This window comes from Mesoplodon bidens (genome assembly GCF_964165515.1).
Source record: "Mesoplodon bidens genome assembly, chromosome: 7".
In the NCBI taxonomy this organism is placed as follows: domain Eukaryota; kingdom Metazoa; phylum Chordata; class Mammalia; order Artiodactyla; family Ziphiidae; genus Mesoplodon; species Mesoplodon bidens.
In genome coordinates this window covers 114,246,926-114,261,222 of record NC_138164.1, presented here as the reverse complement: position 1 = coordinate 114,261,222, position 14,297 = coordinate 114,246,926, and the positions used below count along the sequence as shown (strand labels likewise).

At 57.0% G+C, this 14,297-nt stretch overlaps 2 protein-coding genes across 3 annotated transcripts in view; both read right to left on the bottom strand.

Moving 5' to 3' along the window:
- The window catches only part of NAP1L4 (nucleosome assembly protein 1 like 4), a 112,336-nt gene that overhangs the window by 66,439 nt on the left and 31,600 nt on the right, over nt 1-14,297 (bottom strand). The gene's annotated exons all lie outside the window — the stretch shown is intronic.
- The window catches only part of CARS1 (cysteinyl-tRNA synthetase 1), a 47,710-nt gene continuing 43,471 nt past the window's right edge, over nt 10,059-14,297 (bottom strand). For both annotated transcript variants that reach the window (XM_081241206.1, XM_081241207.1), the window contains 4 exons: nt 13,954-14,021; nt 11,432-11,491; nt 10,952-11,035; nt 10,059-10,372 (listed from right to left, as the gene is read on the bottom strand). In XM_081241206.1, coding sequence (XP_081097332.1) covers nt 10,238-10,372; nt 10,952-11,035; nt 11,432-11,491; nt 13,954-14,021 — 347 coding nt within the window. In that variant the 3' untranslated portion in view covers nt 10,059-10,237. The remainder of the gene's footprint in view (nt 10,373-10,951; nt 11,036-11,431; nt 11,492-13,953; nt 14,022-14,297) is intronic.

Here is a 14,297-nt window from a genome sequence, read left to right as displayed (position 1 = left end):
TTACTGACACACTTTACTGCATTTGTGTCTAAAGATTCAAATATTACTTCTGCATTAGGGTCCCTGGGTAACATTTCATTGACTTTTGAGACCCTGGGTAATTTTACATGAAACTTTTTTTTTAACGACTGTTTTTATTTAGGACTTTTTAGTCCAAAGAGTTTTAGGTGCTAAGATGTAAACCTAAATTGCCACCGTCACCACTGAAATAATGAAGGGAAGATGAGATGTATGAATATGGCATAGAGTCTATAGGAGGTAACAGATGAATCCATAGAAGCAGGTGAAGTGGCTTTCTCAAGGCCACGTTACTGCAGAAACAAAACTGCCACTAGCTGAGTCTATTCCATTTGAAAAGTAAGTTATGACTCTGAATCTAAAGGATTCCCTGTGCTGACTTTTCTTGCCGTTATTCTAATAATTACCTTGCAAATATTTTCTGTATGCATAGACTTTAATTTTAAACTACATGAGGGACTTCCCTGGAGGTCCAGTGGTTAAGACTCTGCACTTCCTCTGCAGGGGGCACGGGTTCGATCCCTGGTTGGGGAACTAAGATTCCCACATGCCTCACAGCACGGCCAAAAAAATTAAATAAATATAAACTACATGAGGCTAGGACCATAACAATTTTCCAGATCCCTTATTTTCCTATTTCACATCTGTATACATTCTTGCTAAAATGGAATTACTCGTTTTCCCCACTTCCTATAGGGCACTTTCAAAGAGTTTTGAGCTACCTTGGAACAAATACAACACTCTTGGCATACAGTTAAGTGTAAATGATTATCCAAATTTTAGGTTTGATGACTAGTTCCTTCTTTGTGATTACTCTTGCAGAAGTCCCAAGACATAGAGCCTAGGGTGTGGAGCTTATGTTGGTACTGGTTTTGCTGGCAGCTGCTTCTGGTTAAGGTTAAGACTTGCTGATAACATGATCAGCAGAATAAACTATAGCAGCGACAATAACAAAAATCATCAAGCGTGCAAGGACCATGCAACCCGTATGTGATATTAATGCATTAAAGTGGAAATCGCAGCCATCTGAAACCCAAACATTTAAACCTTCTAAGTCACTTATTCAGTAAGGTTTCATTCTTTTAAAATGTAGCATATAAATTCCTTTCCAGGGCTTCCCTGGTGGCACAGTGGTTGAGAGTCCGCCTGCCGATGCAGGGGACGCGGGTTCGTGCCCCGGTCCGGGAGGATCCCACATGCCGCGGAGCGGCTGGGCCTGTGAGCCATGGCCGCTGAGCCTGCGCATCTGGAGCCTGTGCTCCACAACGGGAGGGGCCACAACAGTGAGAGGCCCGCGTACCGCAAAAAAAAAAAAAAAAAAAAAAACCTCTCCATACACTCAGGAAAGCAAATTAAAAAAAAAAAAGCACACAATTAGGGGACAAGTAGAAGTATAAAAGAAAGATGGGCTATTCAAGTCACGTGTTCACCCAAAGAATATAACAGGGCGACTTCCTAAGTTGATCCTACTCCCCAGGTATTTCTTATAATGTCCTTTTTTTTTTTCCCCCATGCAACTTGGCCCCTTAAAACCAAGCCAACCGCTTCATCTGGGATTCAATGGGAAAAAAAGCGATGTGTTTCCTTATTAGAGGAAAATGTTCTTGTGGACTCACTTGCCAATGCTTTGTGGCTACATTGTGTGTTAGGAGTGATTGTCAAGGGTAACTTTCACCTTCCCTGCTGACATTGGGACCACTGTTCCTCGTAAATCATTAACCATCTACAGAGTCATCCTGTCCTGGATTTAGGATCTTGAGAAAGACATTTACCTTCTTGGACATTAATTTCCTCATCTGCTAAAGGAGATACGTGATCTTTTGCGTACCTTTTAGTGCTAACGTTCTGTGATGCTAGGGAATACAGTTCAGTGCAGGGAATGTGTATAAAAACATTTTGCTCAATGAAAAATTACACGGTTGTATATTCTTATTCTCAGAGCCACTACCACCTCTCCCCAACCAGAGATTGAACCCATGCCCCCTGCAGTGGAAGCATGGAGTCTAAACCACTGGACAGCCAGGGAAGCCCTCCTGTGTCCTCTTCTTAAAAGGACACTCCAGTCACTGTCCTAGGCCCACCCTAATGGCCTCATCTTAACTTGATTACATTTGCAAAACCCCGATATCTGAATGTCACATGCCCAGGTTCCGGGAACTGAAGTTGAACCTGTAATTTGGAGGCTGCCATTCAGTCCACAGCACACTAAGGCGGTACCCCGGCAGTGGTCCTGGCCAGTAGGCCGTGCAGCAGAGAGCAGGGGGAGAGGGGCAGGTGTTCCTGGGTCCAACCCCCCAGGGCCAAATCCTTGCTTTACCCAATTCCAGCCAGCAGGCCTGGCTGAGAGCCTGTGCCTCAGTTCCCCTATCTGTATAATAGGGACACTTACCAGCACCTGCCTCATGGGGCTGGGGGGGACTTGGAACAGCACTGGTGAGCAGTCGCCTTGGTGCAGGTGTCTGTTCTGATGACCCCAGCCGCCTGGCACGGGCAGGGGACTCAGCACCTGAGGACACAGGGGCGGGGCGGGGAGTGGGTAATCTGCCCTATAGTTCCTGCTCCCAAAGGCTCACCTCTCCTCCAAGGGCTCAGCCTGCATCCTGCCCCAGGTGATATCTGGTCCCTGGCAGCCACAGGCCCTGGTGCTCAGGGTGCAGCCACCATGGGGCCTGCACACTGAGTACGAGGCCACTCGGAGCCACCCTTTGAGGGGCCAGAAGGGCTGACTCCTGGGTCTGCTTGTGGCCCAGACGCCACCTGGAGAAAGCAGGCCGGACCTGAGATGGTGAAGTCCACCTGTCCACACCTGTGGTTGTCCACGCCCCCTGGCCTGCCCCCTTTGGGGCTCTTATGGGTCTGGAGAAAGGCCCCTTTTGGGAGGTTGTGAATGATCTAAAAATCCTCGCTGTCCACACGTCCCTTTGTGGGCTCCTGCCGTCATTTGGGTCCAGTCACCTCCTCTGAGGGGCCTTCCTTGAACATCCCGCCGCTGCCACGCTCCTGCTTATTACCATCAGGGCACCACTGCCAGCTTTCTTGACCACGGGCATTTGACGGGGAGCATGTTGATCCCCACCTCCTGCCCCGTCCCCACCACTAGAAGGACTGTATCAGGGAGGCTTCCGGGAGGAAGTGGTGCCCCAGCTGACACCTGAGAACCAGCAGGAGAGGCCAGGAGGGGAGCATAGTGCATTCCAGGACCTGCAAATAGCTCAGGGTGGCTCACGGCCCTAATAATAGCACCTGGGAGCCCCATCAGGAGGTGAGCCTGGGCAGGTGCCCCAAGGTGATGCCTTGGCCAGGCTGCACTCCACGTCTTCATCTGCCCATGGGCATGATGGGCGGGTGCCAGGCTCAGAGTGACACCAGCATTGCCATCGCAAGCCCCCTCCCTGGGTCTGACGTCTTCTCAGTTCTCAGGCCCTGAGTCCCCTGATTCCCCAACAGAAACGGGAACAGGAGTCCCCTGCAGCTGGCCTCGTGCGGAGCGGCTCCTGGGAACTTGCACCACGTTCTATTCGTATCTGTTGTGAGATCAGGCAACAGTCCTCGCCTGCCTGCAGTCTGACTATATTTTCCTGCCATCCCCCCCCATTATAATCACAAGTGGATTTATTTAAATGAAGCATTAAGTCATATTAAACGTGTTTGTCTGTTCAAGAGGCTGTACAAGGACGGAGGTCCTGTTGGTTTCCTGGGGCTGTCACAACGAAGTACGCTAAACCGCACAGCTTAAACAACAGAAATGTGTTCTCTCCCAGTTCTGGAGAGTCATGTCTGAAATCGAGTTGTAGGTAGGCCCCGCTCCCACCCCCGGAGGCTATAGAGGAGGATCTCTCCTACCTCTTCCAGATTCTGGGGGCTCCAGGTGTCCCCAGGCTTGTGGCCACATCCCCCCAGCCTCTGCCTCTGTCCTCACATGGCCTGTCCCCGTAGCTGTCTCCTTTTTTTTTTTTTTTTTTTTGCGGTACACGGGCCTCTCACTGTTGTGGCCTCTCCCATTGCGGAGCACAGGCTCCAGACGCACAGGCTCAGCGGCCATGGCTCACGGGCCCAGCCGCTCCGCGGCATGTGGGATCTTCCCGGACCGGGGCACGAACCCGTGTCCCCTGCATCGGCAGGAGGACTCTCAACCACTGCACCACCAGGGAAGCCTTCCTCTTCTTTCAAAGTTACCAGTCATATTGGAGTTAGAGCCCACCCTACTCCAGTGGGATCTCATCTTAAGTAATTACATTTTCAAAGAGCCTCCACTTTCCAAATTAGCTCACACTGTGGACTTCTGGGTGGACGTGGACTTGCCGGGTTGCATTATTCAGTCCAGTACAACAGGGCAGGCTGCTGCAGGTGTCCTTGAGTTTCTGGAGCCTCTACACGCTGTGAAGGCTGAGGGGCTTGGGGGGTGGCCTCCCACTGCCCACCTCCACTCCGGCATCTGCCCTCACCCTCCCAGGCCCCGGCAGCGTCCCCAGGGACCCGGGGCGAGTCGCCCGCCCTCGGGCAGCAGACCCACTGGCTGCCTGGGCTTCCTGCCTTGCCATATCAGCTTTAAAAACCCACTCCCGGGCTTCCCTGGTGGCGCAGTGGTTGAGAGTCCGCCTGCCGATGCAGGGGACATGGGTTCGTGCCCCTATCCCGGAAGATCCCACATGCCGCGGAGCGGCTGGGCCCGCGAGCCATGGCCGCGGAGCCTGTGTGTCCGGAGCCTGTGCTCCGCAACGGGAGAGGCCACAGCAGTGAGAGGCCCGCGTACAGCAAAAAAAAAAAAAAAAAAAAAAAAAAAAAAAAACCCACTCCCAGGGGACTTCCCTGGCAATCCCGTGGTTAAGACTATGCGCTTCCACTGCAGGGAGTGCGGGTTCGATTCCTGGTTGGGGAACTAAGATCCTGCATGCTATGGGCCAAAAAAAAAAAAAAAAAAGAAAGAAAGAAAAAGAAAAAAACACTCTCAGCATGTGGGGCCTTGTCTTTTTTTTTTTTTTTTTGGGCTGCTGCTCCCTGACCAGGGATTGAACCCGTGCCCCCTGCATTGGAAGGGCAGAGTCTTAACCACTGGACCGCCAGGGAAGTCCTTCAAAACACTTACATTCTGACAAACACCCAAGCTTTGCTGACACTGGAGCCTGGTACTGGCGTCTCTTATTCTGTGGACACGATCCTTTCTGACTACTCACTGACAGCAGAAGCGCCAGCAAACGGATCTCCACTGGGCTGGTTCCTCCTTAGCTGGGAGGGTCCCTGCTCTTCACGGGCTAAGGCCACCCTCGTGCCCTTGGCTGGAGGTCACAGCCCGTCCTCCCGCCCCATCCTCCACGCTGCCCGCCAGCACACTGGTGAGCGTGTACCACGGCATTCTGCTGCCCGGCATTCTTCTGTAATCCCTGCTGCCCCCAGTGAACTCAGAACAGGGCAGGCACAGCAGGCAGGCATCAGTGTGTTGAAAAGTCCCCAGATGATGATAAGTAAGACCAGGGCTGAGAGGTGCTGGGATTAGAACCCCAAGGCCCCTGGCCACCTCGTGGCTTTCGTTTTCCCACCATCGTAACTTTGACACCACCGGGCTCTGAGCTCGTGCACACCTGTTAATAGCCCCTCTACGCAGGTCCCCAGCCTGGCTCGCCCTCCGGCCATGGGGAACTCAGGGGGTTACCCTCCAGGGGTGGCCCTGCCCTTGGTTTCTGCTCCTTGTTCGGCCTGAGCTCTCCCCAGACTGAGCTCAGGAGGATGGGCGCCCTGTCTTCCTTCCCACCTGGAGACTGTGCCTCATCTCGGGGCCCCTGAATGATGGCAAGGCCTTGGCCGAGCAACGTCCCAGGCGGACACTATCGTCCCCACCTCCGGAGGAGGAAAGAGAGACGGGCTGGATGAGTCCCTCAGCCCCCCAGCTCAAAAACGGCTGGACCACAACCAACCTGGCCCTGGAGGGGCCCTGCCCCTCGCCTCTCGTGGGCACTGCTCAATGAGTAACCCCCGGGGCTGGCAGAAGAGAGGGAGCACGGGGCCCCAGAAGCACCTGACATCCTTCCCCAGGGCGGTGGCCCCCAGGTCATGATGCTCTAATGACAAGGACACATGCAGACAGGAGGAAGCAGCAGATGACATCAGAAAATAGTCACCATCTATTCTGTGCAGAGAGGGCTGCTATCTGTAAACTCGGAAGGAAGGTGTCAGGAGCCTGTCCCCAAACTGTTACAGGCTCGCTCTAGATGGCCTTAAGGGGACACTCCGTCGTTACTTTAGTCTGGTAATTTTCTGCATGATTCGATTTTTAAATAGTGAATCTGTGATTTTTTTTTAATAATGAAAACACAAAAGATTTCTCTTTGGCAAGAAGCACGAAGACAATTCTGGCTCTTAACGCTGGAAAGAAGGTTCTGCTGCAGCTTGTAAGGGTGCAAAGGCCCAATGCAAAGGGGACAGTGAGGATGTTCCTGACCAGGAGGCCCCAGTCCACCCCCTGCAGGTGCCGCGACCAACCCCGGTCGTCCACTAAAGACGAGAGTTTCCTGGCGGCATGTTTTAAACAACATTTGATCATGAAGAGTCTGGAACACAGGAAGGTAGAGAGGATGACCTGGGGCACAGACAGACGCCGATCACTCAGGTGTGTGTGACCAGAAGCATCTGTATTAATTTGCTTCATCAGTTTTCTTTGTTGAAAACTCAATTACCACGCCACGTTGTCCCAGACTAAGGACATGTGTGGACACAACTGGCATGATCGCACGAACAAAATTCACCAAGATTCCTTAGCATCACACCATGCCCATGCGCACATGTCCCCAAACATCTCTGTGGCCGGTTTGTTCAAAGCTCTCAAGGTTCATTCACGGGAGGTGGTGGTTTTGTTTCTCGAATCTCTCCTGAGTCCTGAGGAGGGCCCCGCCTTCTCCATGAGTCTGGCTGCCTCTCTGTGGCACCTCCTGCCTGTCTCGGTCCCCAGTACTGCCGGTGAGCAGGAAGTGAAACGGACAGCCTCCTCCTCCAGGTGGGGCCCCCTACCAGAGGCAGGGGCATCACCTTGGGGCCTGGAGGAAACACAGAATCTCCAGCTCCACCCAGATCCGAGTCAGGGTCTGTGATTTAACAAGGTCCTGGGCAGCACGGGTCTAAAAGCTTTATTCAGTACCAACTCTGTGTTTTTAGTGGAAAGACTTCTCTGTGCAGGTGAGGCTGGGCTCCCCCCTGCAGGGCACCCCTCAGGCCCACATGTCCCTCTCGGGGGATGCTGAGCCTGAGTGCTGGGGGGGGGCGTGATGGGCAGAGCTCCGAGTTGTAAGGTGACAGGCGCACCTTTCCCAGTCCCCTGTGACCGACAAGCCACCTGCGAGGGGACGCTTTGGCGTCATGAAAACAGTCAGCTCCCAACTTTCAGCAGGGGTCTTGGTGTCCACTGACAGCCCTGGCTGGAGTCGGGGCTGCACTCGGGGCCCCCAGAACGGAGGCGTTCTAACTGTCCTGTTTTGTCCACTCCTAGTCGCTAGCACTGCTGCCCCTTTCAGTGGGGCCATTGGTGGCTCTGAAATAGTTTCCATGGAGGGTGAGAGACGTTTACTCCTGCCACCTTTTTTCTGGCCACGCCACACAGCTGGCGGGATCTTAATTCCCTGACCAGGGACTGAACGCAGGGCCATGGCAGTGACAGCGGGAGTCTTAACCACTGGACCGCCAGGGAAGTCCCAATCCTGCCACTTATAACTAAGTCTGTGGACCAGGTGTCACCTCCAGTGGTGACAAGTTATTATGTCTTCGTCTTCTTTGCTTTTGAGAATAAGTGTGGATGCCTGGATTTCAATGACCCCTTCTTTTCAGGGCTCCAGTTTTCCCAGGCTCAGCCGGGGGAAGCTCCTGAGGCTTTTTACTTTGAAATCATGAGAGGTTCCCAGGAAGCTGCGGCAGAGGGGTCCCTGTGCCCTTCACATGGTTTCCTGACAGCTACATCTTGCCTAAGATGAACCCTGGGACACCAGCCCTGGTGTCACGTGGCCACGGGCGTAGATTCCTCAGCCACCACTGCAGCCGAAGGGTGAAGGGTCCAGACTGTCCCTAGTCAGCCCCCGCCCAGCCCCCGCCCAGCCCCCGGCCCCGCCACGCCGCTCTCTCTAGTTGTGTCCTCTCACTGGAATCTCACTGCGCGTGACCCTCTGCCCCGATGCCCCGGACACTCTCCTGGCTGCTGCTGTGTGTTCCTGGTCTGTCCCGTGTCCTTCTGACACGACCCCTCCGTCTGGGACGCTTCTCCTCAGGGTAGCGGGATGCCCTGGGCCTCCACGCGTTCTCGCCCTCGGCCTGGAATTGGCCGCTTCTCCCAGGAGAGGGGATGGCACTCAGAGCCTGGAAGCTGGCCCTGGGGGTGCTCGTGGCCACCGGGGTGGTCCCCTCTCAGCCTGCATGGCCAGGAAATACCTACTGTTTACAAGTCAAGCGTTAGTTCCCCCGTTCGTGTTTAACAGCACGTGATTCTCTGGTGCTTTTCCTCACGATGAGCGCGGGGCTGCTGATGTCGAGGCACGTGTCCACTGCCCGCACAGCGCAGAGGGTGACGACCACGCCGGCACCACGCGACATAACAATGGAACCAAGTTTGACTTCTCTGCACGGCTTTGGCCTCAGGACACCCCCCCCCAAACGATGTGCAGCGAAGCAGCAGGTTCTCAAATCAACCAAAGAGGTCCTTTTCTCACCGGTTTGATTTGCGGTTTTGTGGCAGGTGGCGCCTTCCTAAACAGCTGCCACCCTTTCCAGCCCCCTGCCACTGCCGTCACAGGGAGGGGTCTGCAGGTGGGCCCTGGGGCGGCCTCCCCTCAGGGAGGATGGCGGGGGTCCGCGTGACCTCTGAGGTTAGATCCCAAAGGGCACGTGGTGCCCAACTCTCCTGGGACCTGCAGAGGCCACCGACCTGGAGGCCACACCCCAGCATCCCCCGCCCAGGACCCAGGCGTGAGCACACAGACCCCACGCCCTCTGACCACACCCGGTGGGGGGCCCTGACTCAGACCCACCCAGAGGAGCCGGTCAACCCGGAACCCCCAGGATCAATAATAAGGTCATTGTCACTTCAGGCACTAAATGCTGGGGTGACTTGTTAGGTAGATAACTGCCCTGGGTTTGTTCCACTTTGTTTTGAGGCCTTTTTTCTTACTGGCTTATTTTTTTTTAATGTAAAACATTTACAAGGTTCAAAAGTCGAACATATGCAGGGCCTGTCCTCGTGGGGTCATAGCCGTTGCGCTCCACGTGTGGCTGGGTGGGTGGGAGCCCCCCAGAGCAGCCGGCACCGGCCAGCAGGCTGCTCCCCACCTGCTCTGGGGGTGATGCTCCTACGAGCGGGCCGCGGGGTGAAGGGTGAGCGCGGCCACCACTGGACAGTGCCAACCCCGACCCCAGCCCCCTGCCCCGCCATCGCTGCGAGCGAGACCGGATGGCGTCTCCCAGCCCGTCCGCCCAGCCCCGAGGGCTCCATCGTGGGTTCTCGCGGATCTAAACTGGCCCCGCGCTTCTGCAGGTGGAGCCAGTCCCGGCTCGCTGCCACCCTGCTCCATCCAGGCCTGGAGCTCCGGTGGGGATTCTCAGCCCCGGGAGTAAGAATGCGAATGCGATAGCAGGGTGGTGAGGACACGCTCCCCTGGCTGGGACCTGGGGACTTCGCTGCCCTGTGCTGCTGAGATCCCCCCTCCTCCCATCTCATCGCCAGCCGTGCTGAGCCGGCCCGCCCGCCCGCGGAATCACTGTGGAGACAGGCCGCCGAGCTGACCCAGCAGGACCCGGGCGCTCAGCCGAGCAGGCTTTGTGAGCGGCGCCAGCGGGCTCTGCCAGTTTGAGCCTGTCTTTTTCCTACTCAAATGCCTCCGAATGTGCCTACACAGCAGAGATTAGCCGATAGCCATCTGCACGGGGGCAGGGTTGGGGGCGGGGGGGACAGTCCTCGGCTGAAGCCGCTCAGTGGCCTGAGCTCCCGTGTCGTGACCCGCTGACCAAGCAGCCCGGCCGGGCCCCCTCAAGCGCTGACCATGCAGGGTGACGGCAGACAGAGCCCGGCCTCGCGTTTGCAAGATTTTATTACTGACGTTTCAGAGCCGAAGGTGGCCCAGACCTCTCCGGATAGAATCCTTAACTTAGGCCCCGAGGAGCACTGTAAACACGCCCGGAGCTGGGGGCAGAGTCCCCGGGGCTGGGGGAGCTGCTGCTCCCGGTGGGGTGTAGAGCCTCGGCCCCGCCTTCACGGGACGCTTCCGTTCTGAACCAGCTGCAGGTATTCCTTGTGCAGCTTTTCCTGTGCCTCGAAGAGCTTCTTCAGCTTCTTGGCCTGCCCTTTGCTCAGCTCTTTGCCTTCCATGTCGTGTGTAGGCAGACCCTGAAAGGCGAAAGCACGGGCGGTCACCGCCCACTGACCAGGCCAGTCCGCCTGCCCGGCATCCACTCCCCACCACGCTCTGGACCCAGTGCAGTGCTCCGAGGTGCCTGTCCTAGCCTCTGGGAAGCGATCATCCTGGGGTGCCCCCCTGCCTGAGGGGTGAGGGGCACCGTTCCCCACCAGGGTCGACATGGTTCTGATACGCGCAAATACGTACAAGACCAGTGAGGGAGGCCTGAGGGTCTCGAGGCCAAGAGGCCATGAGTAGCCACGCTGAAGAGCCCCTGGAGCAATGGGCACATCTGTGCCATGGCCCTTCTGGATTGTCTGTGGGGTGAGTCCCTGCAAATCCATCAACCGGCCCAGGCCACGACGCCTGGCACCAGAGCCGCTGGGCCGCGGTGAGGGAGGGGCGGCCCCGGGCACTGGGCTGCACGTGCTGGACCTGAAATAGCCCCACATAAGCCCGCCTTCCTGCAAACAGCACCCTGGACAGAGAATCTTCTCAGCCAAGTTTGAAAACCCCTGTCATCCCAATTTAATGGTCTAACAACGTTCTGAAAAGAAAGGATTTCTTACGTTTTCATCGAACTTGGAATACTTGTCGCTTTCTGACAAGAACATCTCGCTGGGCGGAACCTTCATCTTGGCCAGCCTCGCCGCCTGGAACACAGACGTGGGGTCGCTGCTCCAAGCCCGCGTGGGGACCCACACCCGTGACCCCGTGTCGGCTCCCACCCCAGCCCCCAGGTTCAGGGAGCGACAGCTGGGCAGAGGGAAGTGAAAGGAGGGAGCCAGGTGTTTTCTGCAGGAACAGGGGGACGGCCGTGCACGCAGCACAGCAGGATCAAGGCCACAGAAGCCGTCCTGGAGCTCACGGCCACGTCTGTCCCTGCCCAGGGCTCCCGGCCTCCCTGGGGCACTGTGTGAGGGGGTGAGGGGGCACCGCTGGGGATGGAGGCAGACGGGGTGCCCGGCTGGGCCCCAAGGAGGCACAGGGGGCAGGGCATGGGGTCAAAGTGCGTTTCCGCCAGGAGCCCTCCCCCAAGCAGACGTTACTTCCTGCTCTTGTCTCTTCCTGGCGGCCTCCTCTTTCTTCCTTCTCTTTTCTTCTTCAGCCTGGGGGACAGCAAACACCTCGTGAGCTGGAGCTTCCCAGGCCCCTCTTGGGTGGGAGGGGGACAGGACAAGCCCCCTGCTGTCCCCCCGCCCATCCCTGTGAGATGGGCTCTGACCCAGCCCTGCTCTCGACGCAGGGCGGTGAGTGGACACCACGCATGAGGTCACCTGCTGCACAATCAACATGAAGAAAGGACCAGACCTGCCCGGCAGCGGGGGGGCTGCGGTCGGGTGCGGGACCAGGGACAGCACGGCGAGGGCCAACCCTGAGGGGCCCGGGCACCTGGGGAGGGTGGGAGGGGGGCTGGCTGGAGGAGACGGGTGGGAGCCAGAGCCCACTTCCCACCAGGCCGGCAGCATCCGGGCAGGAGGCAGGGAGGGAGGGAGGGCCTGGGGGCTGGGCTAGGTGCCCGTGAGGAGGGGCCCGAGGCTGCCTCGGGAGGTCTGGGCTCGGGCCACCATGTGGACAGCGTGTGCCCGGACAGGAAGGAGGAACGGGTTTGGGGAATGAAGGTCACACGTTCCCTCTTGGATGTCTTGGGTTTCAGGTGCTTCCTGGCCAAGCGGAGCCCTCAGGTAGGTGGCTGGACACAGGAGTCTGGGCCAGAGAGAACTCGGGGGTCACAGGCACACAGGTGGCAGAGGGGCCCTGGGATGGGGTGAGGTCACCTGGGTGGAGGGACGCCAGAGAGGCGGGAAGTGCGGGCAGTGCAGTGGGGGAAGCGAAGGGAGGGTCCCAGAGAGCAGGGGTCAAGGGCGGGGCCCCCCCAGGATGCGCCTTGTCACCGGAGAACCTGAGCAGAGCAGGAGGGGTAGAGGGTGGACGGAGGAAGAGGGACCGGGCACGGAGCTCGGGAGGTGGGACGACAGGTGCCAAGGGCTTTTGCTTTTCCACTTAGAGACCACAGGTGCTTATCCCAATGGGGGAGCAGAAGACAGCCTATGAGGCCATGGTCCCAGGTGCCTCCACACACGGGGGTTGGGGTGGGATTCCCTTGGCTGGAAACTCGAGCTACCGGAGGGAAGGTGTATGGCAAATCCCTCCCACAAAGGCCTTGCGGCCAGTGAAGACATGGGCAGGGGTGGCCGATCCGAGTTCACTGCCCTGTCTTTACGCCCCGGGCCGCCTGGGGGGAGAGCGGGAGTGAGCCCCACGTCACCTCCGGGGAAGGGCCGGGGCGGCCCACACACTGCGGTGTCTAAGGATGGGGAGAACCCGACCCAGGGGACGTGACACCAGCGGGGGTGACCGAACAGGATGGAAAGCGGGGGGAGGGGCCGAGAAGGGCCTGGACGGGGGTCAAAGCCCAGCTCCCGGAACCTCGCACCAGCCTGACTCCAGCCAGAGCTTCCCTGGCACCCGGGCTCCTTAATTCTCATGCTCGGCCCCTCCTGGCGTCCACTCCAGCGTCCCTGGCGCCCAGGGCCAGCCTCGCCACTCTTCTCCCTGACCAGCCACCCACCCGTCAGTTCTCCTTGTGGACACCTGTCGAGGCCCCTTCCCAGTCTCCCAAACTCCTCTCCCCAGGGTCTCTTCTTAAGGCCTCTCGGGCCCTGCACCCAGTGAGCTGTGCCCAGCAGTTCTGACACGTACTGCGTCTGTTCCTGCTTCTCTCTTTCTATGGGACACTGAGGTCCCCGAGAGCAGGGACTGTCCCACTTCACGGAGCCCCCGGCTCAGCCCTGCTCACGGAGGCGTAGTAACATCTGAGGCATGAGAAGGACTGTGCTGGGGGCGGGGGTGGGTGGAGGTGTGACTGTGACACATTCAACCCCAGGACAGGGAGACACCACTTCAGGTGAGAGCGAGCTATGACCACACGTGTCAGCTTCGCGGTTTAGCAGAGGTGAAAAGGGTTCCCTTGCACTCCGGGCCCTTCACCAGGAGCTGGATCTTGTTGTTGTTAGAAAACTGCCAAGTACTTACCTATCTAGTCTCTCCTTCTGACGTTTATAAACACTGGCACTATTTAATAAGAGTATAAATGCTAACTCCTAAAGGTGAAGTATATAAACTCCAGTGATATTTACATTTTCAATAAACACCCAGCTCAGGGGCTTCCCTGGTGGCACAGTGGTTGAGAATTCGCCTGCCAATGCAGGGGACACGGGTTCGAGCCCTGGTCCGGGAAGATCCCACATGCCGCAGAGCAACTAAGCCCATGCGCCACAACTACTGAGCCCATGAGCCACAACTACGAGCCTGCGCTCTACAGCCCATGAGCCACAACTACTGAAGCCTACGCGCCTAGAGCCCGTGCTCTGCAACAAGAGAAGCCACCGCAATGAGAAGCCCGCGCATCGCAACAAAGAGCAGTCCCCGCTCGCCGCAACTAGAGAAAAGCCCACGCGCAGCAACAAAGACCAAATGCAGCCAATTAAAAAATAATAATAATAAGAAGAAGAACTTAAAACAAAAAACAAATAAAACACCCAGCTCAGGTCACTGCAGTTTTACTCACCCTTTTTTTCTCTTCTCTCTCTCTCAGTAAGGTATCTCTGTCCACCAACTTGACCACAGTGGGCAGTCCTGAAAGGCCAACAGCTGTGAGACGAGGCCGAGCCCAGCGCTGCCCACACCACTCCCACCCACGGGACCCCCGAGAGAAGCCGGGGCCTCCTTCCTGCTCGCACAGGTCAAATGTTAATTGTGCTGTGGGGAGGCCTTGCTGCTCAAGTCCGAGCACCCAGGAGGCATAAAATAAGACACTCATCTGCGTGTTTAAAATCCAATAATTTTCGTGCAGCCCAAACTCCCACCAAGTCGAAACACAAGCTGTGAAACTTGCTGACGATCCACATGACA